Consider the following 23,020-nt stretch of genomic DNA (forward strand, 5'->3'; position numbering starts at 1 on the left):
TACAATAACATTAGAATGCAAAGGTAAATTTCGCCAGTATATACAAGACTATAATAGCTCAGATGCGACATTGGGTGATCCGGAAAGCAGAAGACCCGGTTTGAATCCAGATGTCCTATTATTTATATTTTGTTCAAGTTTTGTACCTACTTAAAAATCCGAGCGTCGAGAGATCGTCCAGGTACTCTATATTATACAATAATATTTTTGCCATTACTGGACATTAAAAATGTTTTCATAACATGTTCGTGTTAATTACACAGACTTAAATAAGCTGCAACGTAAAATAGCAGCACAAGAGTGTGATGAGTTTGAAAGTACGAGCTATTTGAAACAGTCGCCGCATTATTAGCGCGAGGTGAGGTGAAGTGCTCCGCGCAACAGCTTGATTGCTGTAACGAGGCACGTGAGCAGCTGCACGTTAGACCCTCCGCCCTCTCGAGTGACGCAGCCCTATTGTCCTCGCCCGGCATGGCTCTCTTGTGCTTTACGAATCTCGCCTAATAATGTGTAATACTACGATATTGGTGATTCAATCTTAAGATATCGCTGTCAATTGAACTGAGAGGATCGGTTTTTTTTATGACAGGGACGTGACGTGCAGGACGTTCAGCTAATTTTAATTGATACACCCAGCCCATTACAATAAAGTGCCGCTCAGGATTCTTGAGAAACCCAAAAATTCTGAGTGGTACTACAATTGCGCTCGTCATCTTGAGACATAAGATGTTGTCTCATTTGCCCAGTAATTTCAATAGCTACGGCGCCCTTCCGATCGAAACACAATAATGCTTACACATCACTGCTTCACGGCAGAAATAGGCGCCGTTGTGGTACCCATAATCTGGCCGGCATCCTGTGCAAAGGAGCCTCTCACTGGTCGGTGTAGATGATGAGGTAACAGATTTCTATTTGAAGTACGATAGGGTTGTACTGTGTTTTAGGGATGTAAGTAATTGTTTTTTTTTTTGCTGTCTAAAGCACTTCTGCTTGGAACTTGCACCTTATCGTCCGAATAGTGCTTGCGGTTGAAGATAAGCATTGAAGTTCATGCGTAAAGTTAAGAGTGCTCCACACAACATTAAGTGCACGTAAGCTTCCACAATTCAAGTGTCGCAGCCCTATTATGTGGCCATAGCATTTTTACAAGACTCATCTCTTAAACACGGACGAGTAAAATAAGAAGGATTCCGTGTCACCTTACATAACAGTGAGGCACCAAAACAAGCCGGTAAACTTGTAAATATACACTTACACTAATACAGGCAGATCAGTTTGCGTCGCAATAAAATATTTTAAAAATGCCGTCGTGCGTTGTGAAAATGTTTAAAAACAATACTTGGATATATGATTATTTAAGGGAGAAAAAATTGTGTATCTGGTATACCCCGTAACCGCACACACACTAGCATAAAGGTGCTTGCTAATATCACGGCGCGGAGTCCTTCTTTTTTACTAGTCCGTGCTCTTAAAATGTATTACATAGGCGATACGCTGATTAACGGCCAATTTATATTTTGGCAATTTGAGTTTTTGATATTAGTTCATTGCATGCTTTTGGCATTTCAATAACTCTCTTTTTTAAATCCACCCGCATTCTTAAATTAGACTTAAATTGTTACAATTTCAGACCAGAATCAGCTCTATAGGTTCAATGCTTACAGAGTCCTCCAAATAAAAAATAATTTGATTTGATCCTTGGACTTCCTTTTCCCGAAAAATATCCTTCGCTGAAAGGAAAAAACTATAACTCAAAAATAGGAACACTTGCTGTGATAAGTTTAAATACTTACGTATTGTTTATGTTCAACCATTTACATACCTTAAGAATATCTCGTTGCTACGAGAAAACTTAATTTATATACATACCTATAGATAACGTAACACCAAGAGAAAAATATTATGACAAGTCGGAATCCGTCACACTTTATTTAATCATTTTTAACTTTTAAATTTAATTAGCATTTGGACAAAAAAGGCCATTAGACTTTATATAGTCAACTAATTATTCCTTATTAAATTCTATACGTAATATAACATTAGGATGATACCTATATGTAGGAGAAGTAGCTAGTTAAATAAAGTACAATGGACAAAATTTGCACGTCAAAATATTTTATCGTGATTATAATATTATATAATATGCATATACCTACATTATACTAATTATATTATTGATGCGGTGCGGTTGGAGGTGGTTTTAAATATAACTTACTATATAATAACTTCGAAGAAAAAAATATGTAAGTAGTATATTTTTTTTAAAACCGACTTCAAAAACTGAAAAGTATGAAATAACTAAAAATTTAATTTAATACACCTCTCATTCAAACCTTTAATATTAATAAAATACTATTATTTATATGTGTTACCTATTGTTAGGTTTTAAGTCATTTTATTTAGTACGTTTTAGTGTCAGTTAATAATAACATATAATCACCCTGAATGAAAACTCCAAATAAAAGCCGTAAACAGAAAACAATTATGTCATCTAGGTACACCAAAATTTTCATATAAATGTTCATAAAATGAGAACTACGGGGCCAAACTATGTATAATTTTTATGGGACCAAATGGCATCTATTTCGCATCAAACAAAAGAAGAATTACGGAAATCGGATAATAAATCTCAGAGTAATCGGTGTACATACATTAAAAAAAATACCGATCGAATTGATCACCTCCTCCTTTTTGAAGTCTGTTAAAAATGTGAATCTTTTAATGGTTGAAAAGGAGGATACTCTTGATGTGTACTCTGGATGCTCTGGTATCGATCTCAGGGTCACTAGCGATCACTGATGGATGAAACTGGTAAACTTCAGAGGTGGTTATAAGATGGCGGAGTGCTCGGTAATGCGGTCGACGGGCTCTCTTTAATTACCAAACGAGGCGCAAACGAACGGTAGCTGCGGTATAACGCCCGGCGAATAACTAACTGACATTAATTATATTTGCGTGCAAAGGACTCGGAAAAGGTGTGGGTAAAAATCAGAACTAACCGCTTTAAAAAAAATAGTAAGCAATAAAGTAAAAGTAGGTACATAACATCATATCAGTTTTGCCTTCCCTACGGAAAACAAAAGTAGTTTCAACAAGACACTATGCGTCATATTGTGTCGGCGTCGTCTACTATAAATATACTATGACTGAAGGGTCTAGGAACACCTGGGAAGCACTGACCTATACCTGGTCTGAAAACCATAATTATAGTTTTCGCTTTGTTATATTGCAAACCGTAATCCAATAATAATAAGTAAAATTAAACTAAGTAATTATAAAGAAAATTGCTGATGTGACTGGATTAAACATCGGCATCCATTAGCAACTTTTAAATACGACCTTTATAGTCTCTTACCCAAAACTGCGAAGGTCTCAAAGCATTGATTCATAAAGACGGAAAGCTTCCCACCACGAATTAGCCTCATACAGATCAATAAACCTTTTCTAGACCTCTTCAAAGTTATGGGAAAGGAGTTAGAAGTTTTCTCAAAATACTAAAAACTGTTAAGAATGAGAACGGTAGTGTCCCAGATCATCAGTTTAGCCTTCGTAAGGCACACTCAACCATTGAACAAGAACATCGCGTTTAGTATTCTGTTATACAATGCTACGAGGGAAAAAAAAGCTAATCAGCGGCCATTGGCAAAGTATGGTACGTAAGCAACCTTGCTTTGCAATTTTATTATGAATCTACCACACCCAGTGTTTCACAGCTAAGAGTCTTATTCTTTTGGTAGAGTATTAAATTAAGCTAGTTCAGGTCAAGATTCCTTGCACCTTTTTGAAACTGTTGTGAGCTAAGGATCGTGCTTGGACCAGTGTTGTTCAGTATCTACACATTAGATCTGCCTATCTCACATGCTTTACTTTTGACACGTATTTAGATGATATTGCTTTTTTGACATATGTGAAAAACACGAGAAATTCTGGACGCCCCTTCAGACTGGCTACAAAAACAGAACTTGTAACGCAACCTTCACTCTTAGGAAAGAAAACTGTCCTCTGGTTTGCTTAAGTAACAGCAATTTGCCTTAGACAGTGTAAAATAACTAGAATTCCACGTGGAGAGACGCTTAACATGGCATAATCACGTAAAGATGGAAAGAGACCAAGTGAACTTTAAGTGTAAATGCCTATATTGGCTAATGGGTAGAAGCTCTGCACTCTCTCCGAATAATAATGTATTGGTGATATTCATATATTATGCAGAGTCCTAATCAAAAATAATGTAGCTATTATAAATTCTTCTTGGTTTTTGGTGGAATCATAAAATACACGAGCATTGCCATAGAGCGCTATAAATACCACATACTGTCTATTCATGAGGCTCTAGCATGCAACTTTTCGCAATGAAACATTCCAAAGTCACAATATATTAGAGGGAATTTCATTATAATAGTGTAGCCGTGCAGGAGGTACATTACAGACAGAGTTACTTTCGGGTTTACAATAATATTAGTATGAATAAAATATGAGGGCTTTCTATCTAATTATGTAATATTAAAAAGATACTAAAAGTGACGTTTTATAAATTCAAGTAACTTAAAAACTCTGCTTAACAGAGCGTCTCTTATCCCTTTGTACAACACTCTTAATTAACGAGCCACCCGACGTATATTATTCATCGTAGTTCTGTCTGTTTCATTTTTAAGTATACCTTCAGTTATTTGATGTTCAGGTTTTATGATGATCTATTTCTTTTTATAATTTATGAATACTTCCGCCTACCCGCATTACCGTGCGGTTATCGAGTTTCGCTCAAGAAGGTGAGAAGTTTTTGCCGGCAATTTCTGTGTAGCAAAAGAATATGCACGCCAAGCACGTTGTATTTTCTACCTAGCATCTAAATTTAGCAGATGATTGACAGCGATGAAGAGGATGTTTTACTTTTATTAGCTTTATTTGAGCCACCCGGTAAGAAAATAATTTGGATCCACGACATCAACATGCTAGGTTGGCAACCCTGGCACTGAGACGTAAAATTAACAGCTGATTTTAATTTTATTTTAAATAATTAGAAATATTGGAAATCAATAAATCTTGATTTGCTATTGTGTACATTAAAGTAATAAATTATATAAAATAAGTGTGGAATATCGCAATAATCTCAAGAAGATAATGGAATACTAACTTAGTTGTACCGGCCCAACTGTCATATTACAAAATTCAAACAACAAAAACGAGGGAAGTCTTTTGTTCTATTTACTTACAACTAATAGTTGTTAGTGTTGTAGTGCGTTGTTCGTTTCGTAGCTATATACAATTTATAACACTTTTACACTACTCACAGTTGTGAGTTACGTTCATACTCACTACATTGGCCCTGTTTGTCTCTCTCAACTTGACGAAAACGTGGAAGCTGAGCTGAAGACCACAACATCAACTGCCGCATACATTATTCACCATCATCCTTCTTACACTATACATACTAATAATAGCAAGGAAAAATATAGTAACTAATCTAATTGGCAATTAATCATAGTAAACCATTGTGTTCTGCACTTTTAGAGTTAATTTCTAGATTCTGTAAACCTGTATCCTCTTCTCACACACTATTATAACAAGATTATACATAGCTTTATATTTTGACAGTTACTTAACTACTGCCTACAAGTTCCCAAGACTTCAAGTCTCACTATGCAAACCCGGAAGGCTACCATGAAAGAAATGGAAAACAAGCTGAGCTGTGCTGCTAAGGAGCTAAAGAAGTCAAAGGATCTTTGTCAAACACTTTTAAATGAATGGGAAGAGTGTGAATTGGAGATCCAAAAAGTATTTAAAACACACTCTTCTCTTAAGTCCGAGCTGGCAGACATGCACCAAAAATGTTTAGATTTAACCTTAGAAAGGGACAGCTTACATAAAATCATTAATTCATTTGACAAATGTAGTTCTGAATATGAATGGACTTTAAGTCGAATAAAGATACTTGAGTCTGAATTGCTTCAAAAACAAATCATGGTAACTGTAGATTTAACAAATGAAAGCTCCACTAATATTAAGAATTATATTACAACAAATTCTCATAAAAAGATAAAGAAATATTTAAAAATCAAAAGGTTTATAGCAAAAAGTAGCAAACTCCTTAATAACCAATTCCTAGGCCAAAAATTGTGCAAAATTAGGTCAAAAAACCAAGAGTTGCTGAAAAAATTACAAAAATATAATAAAGAATTAACAGAGTCCCATGCAATACATAAAATTGATACAAATATATTAAATAATAAAATATCTTCTCTAGAAACAATGTTGCAAAACATTACTCAAAAATATAATTCAGCGCAGGAGCAAATATCAGAACATATAAAGCAGGCTGATTGCTTAATTAAATTAGGCAATGAAAACATGGAACGCTTTGAATCCTTTATAAACAATAATAATAATAATAATATGTGCCACTGCTCCAGCACAACTAATAAACATTCATTAGAAAATTATCAAGACCTAAGTGTATCCCCATTAAAAACTAGTCAAAGTATGGATACAAGTGCATCAAGTAGGTTTATATTATTTTCAGACAAAATTGGCCAAGGGTTTGGACCTTTATTAAATAATGCAGTTGCAAAGAATTGTGAGTTGATAAATATATGTAAACCCAATATAACTTTCAATAACCTCATAAATTCCATACCAAAAATAAATCTAAAAGAAAAAACGATCATAGGTAAATGTTTGGTAATAACTCTCATAATATTAGAAAATAAGGACCTAATTAAAAATATAGAAAAATTAATTAATATTTCCAATAACACAAAATCTAAAGTGATGATGTGTACATTCCCATACTCCTCGGATTTGACACAGGAGCAAAATAGAAAAATATTTAAATTAAATACAACTTTGTATAATGCGACATTCCACAACAATGAAAATTTAATTTTATTTGACACAAATAAATTCATTAATTATAAACTGAAAATAACCAATGGTAACCTATACCTACCATTTAGAGTTAAGCGACAGCTGGCTACTTTAGTAGCTTATAGTCTTAGTCAACAAACTACTTCCTCTGTAGTATTATTTAATAAACATGCCTCTATTGGGCAAAATTGTAAAATAATCGACATACAAGCCCCTATTGGGGAATGTATTAGTACTAATGTACAAAAATATAACAATGAAGATTTTTCTTCAATTAATTTAAATTAAGTTATTTGACAAGGGAGGACAACTCTTGCAATATCATACAAAATAGGCAACATTCACCAAATATAAATGTTACTGCTATAGATAATCATAATATAAAGCTCATAAATATTGTTCACCAAAATATACAAGGTATCTCAAGTAAGGAATTAGAAATTGAACTGTTTTTGAGCTGCTGTAATATAGATATATTATGTATTACAGAACATTGGTGTAAGAGTCATCAGCTCCAGTTAAGTTTTAGAGAACATAAAGTAGTCAGTTCGTTTTGTAGAAGTAGGGCAATACATGGAGGTTCCCTAATTACTATTAATAATAGATTAAAATGTAAAAATAGAAGAGATATTGTTAATCTCTCTATAGAACAACTAATTGAGATAGCTTGTATAGAACTAGAGCAATTTATTATTGTAAGTGTATACCGCCCCCCCACTGCATCATATGAACAATTCCTACATAGAATGGAGGAGGTACTATCAAAATTTAGCAAAACTAGCAAGTCAATTATAGTGTGTGGAGATTTTAATAGAAACTTGCTTGAACCTTCGGCCAATTGTACTAGCCTTATAAATTTATTTCAAAGTTTTAATTTGTTCAATGTATTTTGGGAACCTACTAGAATGACTTCTACAACAGCAACCTGTTTAGATAATATTTTTACAGATGTTACTATTACTAGTAAACCCATAATTAATAATCTTCAGTCCGACCATAGTGGGCAACTTATAAAACTAAATACAAGATTGGACAATGTCAGACCAAAAAAGGTGACGATTATAACAGTTACGGGTAGCCGTCTTGAGAGGTTTAGAAATAATTTGGTAAATACAATACCATTTTTACACTGTGGCGAAACTGCTAATTTTCACTACAACTTAGTCTTCAATTCCTTCTGTGAGGAATTTGACAGGATTTTTACTCCAGTAACGGTGACAGTAAACAACAAACATAGTTTTAATGATTGGGCAACAATGGGTATCCACAAAAGTCGTAAACGCTTATATGACCTTTATTATGAGAAACATTACAATAATAGTGAAGAATTTAAAATATATGTAAAAAAATACTCCAAGCTCTTTAAAATAGTTTGTCATGAAGCGAAAACACGTTTCATTGCAGATAAAATTAAAAACAGTAATAATAAAGTAAAAGCGACTTGGAGTGTAATTACCAATGAAACTGGTAGATCGAATTGCCGTAACACCTCTATCTGTTTAAATATTAATAATCGCGTTATAAATTCGGAAATAGAAATTGCAAATGAATTTAATAAATACTTCTCCGAAATCCCGATTGTCACGACCAAATGCCTTAACTCTTCGCCAAAAGCAGCATATGATATGCTTAAATTACACGTACCAGTATCTTCTACTGACTTGAAATTTAAGTATGTTACAGGTAGCGATATAATAAAAATCTTCAAATTAATTAACCTAAAAAATACAAAAGACCTATGGGCCATTCGACTAATATTGTTAAATACATACTTGACATTATAGCACCTGAATTAGCAATAATATTTAATGAATGCATAGATGAGGGTGTGTTCCCTGACCTCATGAAATACAGCAAAGTTATACCTTTGTTTAAATCGGGCAGTTCTTTTGACCCTGCTAATTTCAGACCTATTTCAGTGCTGCCTGTTTTTAGTAAAATTTTTGCTTCAACAGCTACAAATGCATTTTTGTAAATTAATGAACAAAAATCAGTTAGGTTTCACTAGGGGCTTATCAACAATTAATGCGGGTACTAGACTCATTGAGCACATCTTTGACGCCTGGGAAGAGTCACATGATGCATTGGGCATTTTTTGTGATTTGTCAAAAGCATTTGACTGCGTCCACCATGAAACTTTGCTCCTAAAACTAAAGCATTATGGAGTGAAAAATAGAGCCCTAAATCTGTTAAAATCATATTTAAGCGAAAGAGTTCAGATAGTCGATGTAAATGGCAAACGGTCTTCGGGTAAACCTGTGGGAATAGGTGTTCCACAGGGTTCTATTCTCGGTCCTTTCTTGTTTCTTATATATATTAACGATCTACCGTTTGTGGTAGATGATAGCCATGAGATTGTATTGTTTGCTGATGATACTTCACTTATTTTTAAAGTGAAGCGACGTGCGGATATTGATGACGAGGTAAGCAATGCACTCTCAAAGATAGTGCGTTGGTTTGAGACGAATAATCTGCACTTAAACAGTAATAAAACAAAGTGTTTACGGTTCATTACACCAAACACAGCGGAGGTACAAACCAACGTACTTATAAATGACCAGAGATTGGAACTTGTGGACACTACGGTCTTCTTGGGTATCACGTTAGATAAAAAGCTTCAGTGGGGTCCACATATTACCCATCTAGCAGATAGACTCAGCTCTGCGGCATATGCAGTTAGAAAGATTAGAGAGTACACGAATGTTGCGACCGCTAGATTAGTGTACTTTAGTTATTTTCACAGCATCATGACGTACGGTATATTACTATGGGGTCATGCTGCTGACATTGATATAGTGTTTGCACTGCAAAAGAGAGCTGTTCGTGCTATATATCAGCTTGTTTATAGACAATCTCTCAAAGAAAAATTTAAAGAAATAAATATGACAGTTTATTGTCAGTACATTTATGAAAATTTAATATATGTTCACAAAATTCGTCACCTTTTTGCTCTTAATAGTGATTTTCATTATTATAACACTAGAAATAAGGGATTGCTTGTAACTAATTCTAGTAGGCTTCATAAGATACATAATAGCTTTAAGGGTAAATGTATACACTTCTACAATAAAGTCCCAGCCACTGTTCAAGTATCTGTTGTTAAAACTAATAAAGAATTTTATTTATTATTTATGTTCAGGCATTATCTATAAATAAATTTAAATGTTTTATAAAAAAAATGGCTCTGTCGTAAATCCTATTACTCCACTGCTGAATATCTAAATGATCGGACAGCCTGGGACTAGATTGTGATTATTTTATAGCTATAGAAATGACTGTACAATATTGTATATTTTTATTGAAAAGAGCGCAAAAAAAAGAATGCTGGGAGAGTTTCTTGCGCCGCTTCTTCTCTCTCAGAGCGCCATTTATTTCCGAAGCGGTAGTAGTATCTAGTAGTATAAGAAATTATCAAAAAACATTCTAAAGGAATCAATTTTGAGAAAATAAATGCCTTTTATGCCTTTTAACAGACAACACCGAAATATTCCGCTCTAGCCACGGAACTTGAACCTGGGAGAAACCCACGCGATATTACCTCTACCTAGAGTGAACGAATACCGCTCATGTTTGAATAGGCCTTTAATTGACTTATGATCGCATCTCCCTTAGCTTACACAAAGAGCACCTACGGTACATTTTCATCCCGAACTGTATTCCTCCAGGACTTCTTTGGGCGGCTATGTTTGCGATTTTTTCGGTTCCGTAGCCAAATGGCAAAAAACTGAACCAGTGTAGATTCGGCATGTCTGTCTGTCTGTCCGTCCGTACGTCACAGCCACTTATTTCCGGAACTATAGGAACTATACTGCTAAAACTTGGTAAGTAGATGTATGTTCTGAACCGCATTAAGACTTTCACACAATTTTTTTTTCATCAAACCCATACGTGTGGGGTAAAGGTCTTCAAAATGATATTGATGTTTCTAATATTATTTTTTTCTTAACTGAATAGTTTGCGCGAGAGACACTTTCAAACTTTCACTCAAAATTGGTTTGAGCGAGTTCTAGTACCTTTCATTCAATCAGCTCAAATATAAATTCTCAACTCAACTAAAATATATTTTATATTATGTTACTTGCTGCTACGGAACCGTTTATCGACGAGTCCGACTCGCACTTGGCCGCTTTTTTTTCTTGGAGCCTCTACGGCGACTGTTAAATATACATTTCACACAGTCGCATCTGTTAGATGATCGCAACATCATTGCTGCGCAGTATAAGCATTGATTTTAAAACCAAGTAACAAACCGAGATAATTTTATCAGGATAATTGAGATGGTAACTACTCTACTTTTTCGCAATTAAAGGAAAGTTGGCCGCGTTGATGGCAACAAAATCAATTTTCTTGTGCTTGTGCATACTAGCAACGCGTCATGTGCAAAAAGAGAATGCAGTGATTTAAAAAACTCATGCACCCAATTTCTATATTCAAACGCAGTTCTAAATTGGCAAGCCGAGCTTTTGATGTTGTAGTCAATTTCCTGCCTTTGGCATTTCAATAACCGATCTGCGGAGGGCAATTTTTCTAAACCATCTATGAGGTGACGTGTTGTTATTTTTAGCTTGATCTTTAATCTGTATTGTACGGATTTGGAAAAGAAGGCTGACGTATTGGAATGCAGATTCTGTAGGCACATTCGACACGCGCGTTAGGATACCATTCGATATTCGAATATCATCTAAGTCAACATATGCATATCTAAAGTCAACGTTCGAGTCTACGATTTAGCATTGTCTAGCTCTAGTCGAATGTTTTTTTTTATGCAATAGGAGGACAAACGAGCGTACGGGTCACCTGGTGTTAAGTGATCACCGCCGCCCACATTCTCTTGCAACACCAGAGGAATCACAAGAGCGTTGCCGGCCTTTAAGGAAGGTGTACGCGCTTTTATTGAAGGTACCCATGTCGTTTCGTCCCGGAAAAACCGCACAAGGAAGCTGATTCCACAGTACGAGGAAGAAAGCTCCTTGAAAACCGCACTGTGGAGGACCGCCACACATCCAGATGGTGGGGATAATATCCTAACTAGTGGCGTGTCGTGCGAAGGTGGAATTCGATATTGGAGTTTGATTGTTCAATCACCAAGAGTTTTGAATTTTGTAAATTACAAAGGTTTTCAAGTATTACACGTTTCATTTTTACAATAAAACAGCTACAAATTATAATTTATGCGTGTGAACTCTTCAAAGAGTATTTTATTAAAAACTTGCAATTCACTTAATCAAATAGGTAGGTGCTATAAATTACAGTATAGTCATATAGTAGTTACAGCCTATAACTATATATTCATAAGATACATAATAGCTTTAAGAATAACTGGTCAGGCATTATCTATAAATACATTTAAATGTCTTATTAAAAAATGGCTCTGTCGTAAATTCTGCTACTCCACAGGTGAATATATAAGTGATCAAACAGCCTAGGACTAGATTATGATTATTTTATAGTAATAGCAATGACAGTACAATATTGTATATTTCATTAATAAGTGCGCAAAAAAAGAATGCTGGGAGAGTTTCTTACGGCGCTTCTTCTCTCGCAGAGCGCCATTTATTTCATGCGCCATAAGCGGTAGTTAGTATCAAGTACATCAAAAAGAATTGTAAAGGATCCATATTGTGTGTGTCATGCCCCAAACTAGGCATAGCCTCGACTATGGGTGCAAGACGACGATATATTTAATACGATATACTTACTTAAACATACCGACATGAATACATATAAACGTCCATGACTCGGCAACAAACATCCATATTTATCATATAATACTTACTATACTTCTACTTACTTACTAACCCCCTTATTCATAATGGTCCGCTAACTTTAAACAGCCGCTTAGGAGTGTTTTTTCTCATTCTGATTTAGGTCAATAGAAGAAGACGGAGTGAGAATTAGCAATGCTTTAAGTTAGCAGACTATTATGAATAAGGGGTTAAATCTTTAAGTTTTCTTTCAAACTAACACACAGTCACCAATACATACAATCACACACACGTTCATGTACATACATACACACACACACACACACACACAGCACATTAAGTTTAGATTACAAATAAATCAATTTTTATTTATTTTAGTGTTATTATTGTTTGTAGTTTTCTTTCCCTTAGTCAATTAATTATATTTATGTTAAGGTCAACTTGTTTATTGTTACATCTAATTATTATGTTTTTGCTATGGAAGAGCGGAGCCTCCTCCTACAGGCAACTCTTTGCTTAAAAAGAGACCCCAACACTGATATTATATATTTTGTTGTAATAAATAAATATTTGTAATTTATTAATTTATATAAATGATTGCACCTACCGGGATTCGAACCCGTAAACTATAGCTTAGTAGTCTGGGTCACTCACCATTCGGCTATATGGCTTAGATGATTTATGGCTACTTATTTTTCCAATTCCAACGTTCATTCCTTTTAAAATTCGCCCAGCGAAGCGGGCGGGAACGGCTAGTTTATTCATAAATCCATTATGGTTGTATGAGGATATAAACGTGTGTAATTCGCCCTCAGAATTATTCACGAGAGCGGCTTCACAAATGAGGACTTCAAGCAGTACCGGCCCGTGGTGTACAGCAACACGATACAGTCGCTGGTGGCGATTCTGCGCGCGATGCCCAACCTCGGCATCACGTACGGGAACAAGGACCGAGAGGTGAGCCAGATACGACATTATAAATAAAAAAAATAAATAATATGATTGTGCTGGAGGCTAAATGTGAGCCAGTTACGAAATCATGGATTTATGATGTAACGTAATAGGTTCAATTAGACGATTCGTTGGGAGTGGATAATTTTAGTATCGCCATACACTAGGCCAGGGGTGCTCAAACGGTCGGTCGCAATCGACAGGGCGCTGGCGTGTGCTTTTTGAGTCGATCTCGAGAAAAAAATCCGATATAGAACTATTCACAGATTTTGTTTTACGTCACTAAAATCGGAAATTAGTAATTACGTACCATCACCGTACATTATGTTTAGAACTTTAGATACTAGAATGCGTTTGTTTTATAAGAATCAATAAACTCGCAATTTTGAATAATTATGAGTTTTTTCATTGATATTTTAGAGAAGACCTTCACTTACCTTGACTAAAAAATGCATATTATTGTAGCCAAAACTAATATCTATGTCATCGTGATACTCTACGTAGACAACAATCCTTCATCACACATACTTAAAGCCTCTCAGAGTCGATCGATCGTAGTCTAGCAAGTTTGAGGTAGATCGCCAGCAGTTCAAGTCTGAGCACCCCTGCACTAGGCGAACATTTAAAAGTATCAGGCACGTGCTCCTAACATTAAAGTGTTTACAAATTATGATTTGTACACAATCTATATGTGTTTGGAACTTTCTATCCCAAGTACCTTTGTTTATGCGTAAAGTTTATGTAATGATATGTTACGTTTTTAAAGTGATAACCCTCACTTCTAGGATTAATACACAAATAAAATTTGAAAAACAAAATTTTATGAACAAATTCAAATTCAAAAACACTTTATTCATTTAGGTCACAGAAATGACACTTATGAATGTCAAAAAAATATATAAAAATATTGTTTCTTATTGAATTTACCGCTACTTCGTAAAGGGTTGAGCTAATGAGAAGAAGTAGCAAGAAACTCATTGCCACCCTTTTAAGTCAAGATTTACATTTTAGTTGTTTTACAAATCATTTCAATTACAATATATGCAAAGTGACGCAACAAAAATACTCAAATATCAAAAACTGAAAGCCTTACATGAGTAAGTCAAAAAAAGAAAAAAAAAAGAAAATTCATACTTATAAACACAAGAGTTATTGAGTATAGTAGATGCATCAATCCACACATACCATAAATAAATAGAGGCATTATGTTAGCATTTCATGAAATAAAATATATAATAACTTTAACTTTAAAGGAAATAATAATAATAAAAACACATCAAGCAGACCTCCCGGTAACAACATCATCCAGAACGATGCGGAACTCGAACCCACGCCGGCGTTCCGTGCCGGTGCTCTAACCAACTGAGCCAACCGTTCGAGTCCCGCATCGTTCATAAAATTTTGTTTGTTTATGTAATGAGTTCATCTTAATTTCAATAGAAAAGCCTTATATCACTATTAATATTCGGACGAGCCTTGCTCGGGTTTTTAAGAATGAAGGAAAATTCGAACCGGGGTCTTCTGCTTCCGGATCAACCAATGTCCCATCTGAGCTATTATAGTCTTTTAAAATTGTCTAATGTCATTGTAGCTGTTTCTCATTAAAACACGGATAAAAATATTTTTTTTAAATTGAGAGCTAGATCGATTTATCGCCCCCGAAATCCCCTGTATACTAAATTTTATGAAAATCTTTGGAGCCGTTTCCTAGATTCAGATTATGTATAAAATACAAGAGTTGCCCGTATAAAGATATAAGATATACTAACTACTAATTTATTATTGAGTATCGATCAATTAGCAAAGGGCAATTAGGATTTTTTGTTAGTATAAGGAGCGACGAGGTACATCAATGGTTTTATTAAAACCTATGTATGTAGCTGTATATATAACCAGTTTATAGAAATCTGGTGGATAGAAAATTTAACCAGAGATAGTTTCCGAAAATACGAAAAATTCTGGTTAAAGTGAAATGTACCCCCGTCTCGAATGATAGTAATAAATTATACGTTGCTATTTTTAAATTGTTTGTCGGGAAACACGTTAACCTTATTTTTGCAATTCCATTATCACGAGTGAAAAAACGTGAGTATAATATGAATATTGACAAATTGTCTAGCCCCTAACTAGGCATAGCCTCTTTTATGGATGCAAGACTACGTTATATTTAATACTATCTACATACCTACCACCATCGAACCCGAGACCTCTAGCTCAGTAGGCATGGAACCACTGGGCCATATGGGTCGTCGTGAGTATGTCGTAATTAGTATATATTATATGTTGCCCGTGCTTCCCGGGGGCATAATTTTTGGGAAGTCCCAGACCCAGAGAGGCGATTTAGGGCATTTAATGTGGGAGGCTTATATTTACAGGATGCCGGCTAGATTATGGGTACCACAATGGCGCCTTTTACTGCCGTGAAGCAGTAATGTGTAAGCATTATTGTGTTTCTGTCTGAAGGGCGCCGTAGCTAGTGAAATTACTAGGCAAATGAGACTTAACATCTTGTATCTCAAGGTCACGAGCGCAATTGAAGTGCCGCTCAGAATTTTAGGGGTTTTCAAGAATCCTGAGCGGCACTGCATTGTAATGTACGCTTATTGTCATAAAAAATATCCTAAGTTAGTTTGTTTTTATCAATAGTTTTTGGTAGCGTGTTCTCCGCAAGCTGAATCGATGTCAGCAATTGAGTCTATTTCTTATTCATGAAATCGGCTGGATCGGCTTGTTCCTCATTGCATTTCAATTTCAATATTACACAGAATTTAATGTATTTTGATCATGTTACTCGACTATATATAATTGAAGGTCATTGCCTGAACCTACTTACTAAACATTGGTGAATCTAATGTTATTTGTACTTTGATCAATAAAGATTATATATAATACAAGTGGCAGAGCAGTAATTCTTGGTGGTAAGCAGAGCATTATCTGATTGAGTGAAATAATGTGTATAGTGTCACCTTTAAATTTATAAAAATTTTTTCACTGGACTTCGGTAAACTTGGCTTTACAGTTTGAAGAATGAAATGAGTAGGTATGTCGGATGTTAAAAGTACTTTCGGCGACCCATTTAGCCCAGTGGTTAGGGACCCTGCCTACTGAGCTAGAGGTCCCGGGTTCGAATCCCGATAGGTGTAAAGATTGTTATGATGAATATGGATGTCCGAGTCATTGATGGTTTATATGTATTTATGTATGTTTAAGTATATTGTGTTAAATATATCGTTGTCTTGTACCCATAGTACGGGCTTTGCCTAGTTTATATAATAAGTAAAGGCTAAATAAAGTTATGTAATTGTTAATAGACCGTTAACAGGCGTAAGCTTTAAATAAACACATAAAAGGCATTTATTTTCTCAAACTTGATTCCTTTAGAATTCTTTTTGATGTCATTTCTTATACTACTAGATACTACTACCGCTTCGGAAACAAATGGCGCTCTGAGAGAGAAGAAGCGGCGCAAGAAACTCTCCCAGCATTCTTTTTTTTGCGCTCTAATAAAAATATACAATATTGTACAGTCATTTCTATCGCTATAAAATAATCACAATCTAGTCCCAGGCTGTCCGATCATTTAGATATTCAGCAGTGGAGTAATAGGATTTACGACAGAGCCATTTTTTTATAAAACATTTAAATTTATTTATAGCCTGCCTATAATGCCTGAACAGTGGCTGGGACTTTATTGTAGAAGTGTATACATTTACTCTTAAAGCTATTATGTATCTTATGAAGCCTACTAGAATAAGTTACAAGCAATCCCTCATTTCTAGTGTTATAATAATGAAAATCACTATTAAGAGCAAAAAGGTGACGATTTTTGTGAACATATATTAAATTTTCATAAATGTACTGACAATGAACAGTCGTAATATTTATTTCTTTAAATTTTTCTTTGAGAGACTGTCTATAACCAAGCCGATATATAACACGAACAGCTCTCTTTTGCAGTGCAAACACTATATCAATGTCAGCAGCATGACCCCATAGTAATATACCGTACGTCATGATGCTGTGAAAATAACTAAAGTACACTAATCTAGCGGTCGCAACATTCGTGTACTCTCTAATCTTTCTAACTGCATATGCCGCAGAGCTGAGTCTATCTGCTAGATGGGTAATATGTGGACCCCACTGAAGCTTTTTATCTAACGTGATACCCAAGAAGACCGTAGTGTCCACAAGTTCCAATCTCTGGTCATATATAAGTACGTTGATTTGTACCTCCGCTATCTTTGAGAGTGCATTGCTTACCTCGTCATCAATATCCGCACGTCGCTTCACTTTAAAAATAAGTGAAGTATTATCAGCAAACAATACAATCTCATGGCTATCATCTACCACAAATGGTAGATCGTTAATATATATAAGAAACAAGAAAGGACTGAGAATAGAACCCTGTGGAACACCTATTTCCACAGGTTTACCCGAAGACCGTTTGCCATTTACATCGACTATCTGAACTCTTTCGCTTAAATATGATTTTAACAGATTTAGGGCTCTATTTTTCACTACATAATGCTTTAGTTTTAGGAGCAAAGTTTCATGGTGGACGCAGTCAAATGCTTTTGACAAATCACAAAAAATGCCCAATGCATCATGTGACTCTTCCCAGGCGTCAAAGATGTGCTCAATGAGTCTAGTACCCGCATTAATTGTTGATAAGCCCCTAGTGAAACCTAACTGATTTTTGTTCATTAATTTACAAAAATGCATTTGTAGCTGTTGAAGCAAAAGTTTTTCAAAAGTTTTAGTAAAAACAGACAGCACTGAAATAGGTCTGAAATAGGTCTGAAATTAGCAGGGTCAAAAGAACTGCCCGATTTAAACAAAGGTATATCTTTGCTGTATTTCATGAGGTCAGGGAACACACCCTCATCTATGCATTCATTAAATATTATTGCTAATTCAGGTGCTTTAATGTCAAGTATGTATTTAACAATATTAGTCGAATGGCCCCATAGGTCTTTTGTATTTTTTAGGTTAATTAATTTGAAGATTTTTATTATATCGCTTCCTGTAACATACTTAAATTTCAAGTCAGTAGAAGATACTGGTACGTGTAATTTAAGCATATCATATGCTGCTTTTGGCGAAGAGTTAAGGTATTTGGTCGTGACAATCGGGATTTCGGAGAAGTATTTATTAAATTCACTTGCAATTTCTATTTCCGAATTTATAACGCGATTATTAATATTTAAACAGATAGAGGTGTTACGGCAATTCGATCTACCAGTTTCATTGTTAATTACACTCCAAGTCGCTTTTACTTTATTATTACTGTTTTTAATTTTATCTGCAATGAAACGTGTTTTCGCTTCATGACAAACTATTTTAAAGAGCTTGGAGTATTTTTTTACATATATTTTAAATTCTTCACTATTATTGTAATGTTTCTCATAATAAAGGTCATATAAGCGTTTACGACTTTTGTGGATACCCATTGTTGCCCAATCATTAAAACTATGTTTGTTGTTTACTGTCACCGTTACTGGAGTAAAAATCCTGTCAAATTCCTCACAGAAGGAATTGAAGACTAAGTTGTAGTGAAAATTAGCAGTTTCACCACAGTGTAAAAATGGTATCGTATTTACCAAATTATTTCTTAACCTCTCAAGACGGCTACCTGTAACTGGTATAATCGTCACCTTTTTTGGTCTGACATTGTCCAATCTTGTATTTAGTATTATAAGTTGCCCACTATGGTCGGACTGAAGATTATTAATTATGAGTTTACTAGTAATAGTAACATCTGTAAAAATATTATCTAAACAGGTTGCTGTTGTAGAAGTCATTCTAGTAGGTTCCCAAAATACATTGAACAAATTAAAACTTTGAAATAAATTTATAAGGCTAGTACAATTGGCCGAAGGTTCAAGCAAGTTTATATTAAAATCTCCACACACTATAATTGACTTGCTAGTTTTGCTAAATTTTGATAGTACCTCCTCCATTCTATGTTGGAATTGTTCATATGATGCAGTGGGGGGGCGGTATACACTTACAATAATAAATTGCTCTAGTTCTATACAAGCTATCTCAATTAGTTGTTCTATAGAGAGATTAACAATATCTCTTCTATTTTTACATTTTAATCTATTATTAATAATAATTAGGGAACCTCCATGTATTGCCCTACTTCTACAAAACGAACTGACTACTTTATGTTCTCTAAAACTAAACTGGAGCTGATGCCTCGTACGCCAATGTTCTGTAATACATAATATATCTATATTACAGCAGCTCAAAAACAGTTCAATTTCTAATTTCTTACTTGAGATACCTTGTATATTCTGGTGAACAATATTTATGAGCTTTATATTATGATTATCTATAGCAGTAACATTTATATTTGGTGAATGTTGCCTATTTTGTATGATATTGCAAGAGTTGTCCTCCCTTGTCAAATAACTTAATTTAAATTAATTGAAGAAAAATCTTCATTGTTAATATTTATAAATTTCATAAATTTAACGTTCGAACAAAATTTTTTGATAGGATTGGGTATTTATTCCTAGCACTTACAAATAATAAATAAGAAAAAGCAAAACGATAATGAGAACGAGATGCACTGTAAATGATGATATTGATCTTATTTGGAAATTATTCTGATCTGGGATTAAAAAATAAGGAAAAAAGAGTGGAGAACGTTTGTGTCGAAAAAAATGGCCACTAAATTTAACGAATAACTATGATAATAAATGGGAGTGCTGTTTCCGTCTGTTGGTGCGTACAGACTACAGATTGGTGAAACATAATATGTAACGTACCATGCAATGAAAGAATTCGTCGTAAACATCGCTGCAATGTATCATGAAAGGTATCAACACTTTGTAACAATTTCTCATAGTTTTGGTGTATTGTGAATGCGAAATGTACATTCCATGCGCACGCTTCTTGCATTACAAGCCGCGCGCGAAGCGACCCGTCATTTGGCGCGTTCGCGGCGGAATGGCGGTTACAGACGTACGCGGGAGGTTCGCAGTGAATGCGCTATCCGTCCACGCTTGGAGCGAATATGCAATGAAAGGTAGAATGTTACATTTGATGCCGGCTAGATACCAGTGGGAGGCTCCTCTGCACAGGATGCCGGCTAGATTATGGGTACCACAACGGCGCCGTTTTCTGCCGTGTAGCAGTAATGTGTAAACATTATTGTGTTTCGGTTTGAAGGGCGCCGTAGCCGTGACATTACTGGGCAAATGAGACTTAACATCTGACGCCTCAAGTAGACAAGCGCAGTTGTAGTGCCGCTCAGAATTTTTGGGCTTTTTCAAGAATCCTGAGCGGCACTGCATTGTAATGGGTAAGGCGTATCAATTACCATCAGCTGAACGTCCTACTCGTCTCGTTCCTTATTTTCATTTAAAAAAATATTACATTTCACCAGTCTGTACGCACCTTTCAAGGTAAATTGTGGGAACATCAAACATGGACATGTAGATTATGTTATCACCGCTAAAGCTATGTTGACACGACGCGGCGCGGTGCGATGTCGTCGTTATCTGCCTATCAGCCATCAGCTGAACACAGTTATCGTGTACTGTTATTGACTTGGACGCATTTGTTATGTAAAACTTTCGCTTTTGTTGAAGCATAATAGTAGATAAGTTGGTTGCAATTTAAATATCATCAATTTTTCCTGACAGATAAGGTCTTTGGGCGGTCGATTTATATTGTTATTTTATAAGCGGTCGCGCACTGTTCGTTCTGCGCAATTGAACGATAGTAATTATAAGGCGATAAATTAAATAAAGATCGTAACGTGTGGGCGTGGCTTAACTGCGTGATAAAAATCCGTTACCTAAATGCTTGTTTAAAGATGTTACCAGCACAAAAAACCGACTCAAGATAAATGATCGTGACCGATGTTTAACATTTTTTTAACTATGATTATATTAATTAATTCAGTGAAAATATTTTCATATAAAGTTTTAGTTAAGTGCAGAACAAGTAGTAACGTATAAACTTACCTAAAATGAACTTCATATACTTTCATGTTTAGTAGTAGCATGGTAAAAATATCTCGTATACATCGTTATCGTGTCTACGCCATAAGTAACATAGGCTAGTCTCACTTTAGAAAAGGAATTAATAAAAAAACATAAAATCAATTAAATTGTTGAACGCTAACGACATATGCAAGAGGACAGTGACAGTCGGTTGTTACTTACGGCCGTGCCCAATATACTATCTACAGATAGAAATAAATTACTACCTGCTACTATCAGTAATTAGCTGTCAATAATCTGAAGCTGTCCCAATATACCCGATATGTCAAACTTCTATCGCTGGTAAGCTTATACGTCGTCCCATTGACAGACAGCGTGTACGGATAAGGTGAGTGACCGTCGATAAATTTATTGGGACAGAAAATTCAACGATAGTAATACGATTTTTATCTCAAGTAAGAGATAGACTCAATATTGGGAACGGCCGTTAGAGCATTGTCCCAACTCAAAGGCCGACAACACATCTCTTGTCCCCTGGTGTTGCGAATCTCAATGGGCAATCGCCCATTGAGATTCGAGAAACAATCGTTTCACCACTTCAAAAGCTTCAGTCACGTTAGCCTCTTGCCTGTGTTCCATCTCTTTCATGTATAAAACCTTAGATCATGTATACGTATAGATAAACTATGACTGTTGTGAATACATCGAATAATTAGAATTAAGAAATAACCTCTATTTTGAGCAATTCTCGCACACTAACACCAACTGTCATACAAATCGTTAGTGTAAGACGTAGCTTGTCACGCACACTAATATATAAAACCTGGCCTGTTTTTATCGGTTGTCTAACAGCAAGAGACTCTATCTAGACGTATAAATTATCTATGATAAAACCATCGTTGTTGTAGAGCGATGGCAAGATGGTGTTCGACGTGATCCAACGGATGGAGGACACGGAGCCGTTCAGCGAGGAGCTGCTCGCCGCCATGAAGAGGCTGTGGGCAGACGCGGGCGTGCAGGAGTGCTTCGGACGCTCCAACGAGTACCAGCTGAACGACTCCGCCAAATAGTGAGTGATGTTTTATTGTTATACTAATTGATACTGCTGTACCTGTGCACTGAACTCGAATTGTTCGTAGGTTTTTAGTTTTTATTTTTGAGGGTATACAAAATAAATATATGAAGAAAACTAGAAAACGTGACTACACCACTAGGGGGCTTACTTGCTCTGCTCTTAGTGCTCCAAAATGTCTCACTTGTTCACATACGAAACACAACACTTAGATTACTAGTTAGTAATTATATTGAGGCGGCTCTGCTAATACCAATCGAATCGAAGTTTCATTCGAACACTGCCGATCTTGCTTTATAAGCTGACGAATGAAGTGGTTCCCATTCTTCACCCTTCACGCTTAAGGTTAGGCATTTTAAGGAAATGGCGCGAACACTTACTAACAAGATATGTGCCCAGAATGTACAAAAAATGTAGTTGGATTAAATTAAAAAGCCTAAAACACAATATATTTATATTCTACATATTACAGC

At 35.3% G+C, this 23,020-nt stretch overlaps 1 protein-coding gene across 2 annotated transcripts in view; it reads left to right on the forward strand.

Annotated features, from left to right (window-relative positions):
• LOC126979447 (guanine nucleotide-binding protein G(o) subunit alpha) overlaps positions 1-23,020 on the forward strand; it is a 79,967-nt gene that overhangs the window by 14,103 nt on the left and 42,844 nt on the right. For both annotated transcript variants that reach the window (XM_050828761.1, XM_050828760.1), the window contains exons 3-4: positions 13,382-13,523; positions 22,384-22,544. In XM_050828761.1, the coding sequence (XP_050684718.1) occupies positions 13,382-13,523; positions 22,384-22,544 (303 nt within the window). The remainder of the gene's footprint in view (positions 1-13,381; positions 13,524-22,383; positions 22,545-23,020) is intronic.

The sequence above is a fragment of the Leptidea sinapis genome, chromosome 3, assembly GCF_905404315.1.
Source record: "Leptidea sinapis chromosome 3, ilLepSina1.1, whole genome shotgun sequence".
Classification (NCBI taxonomy): Eukaryota; Metazoa; Arthropoda; class Insecta; order Lepidoptera; family Pieridae; genus Leptidea; species Leptidea sinapis.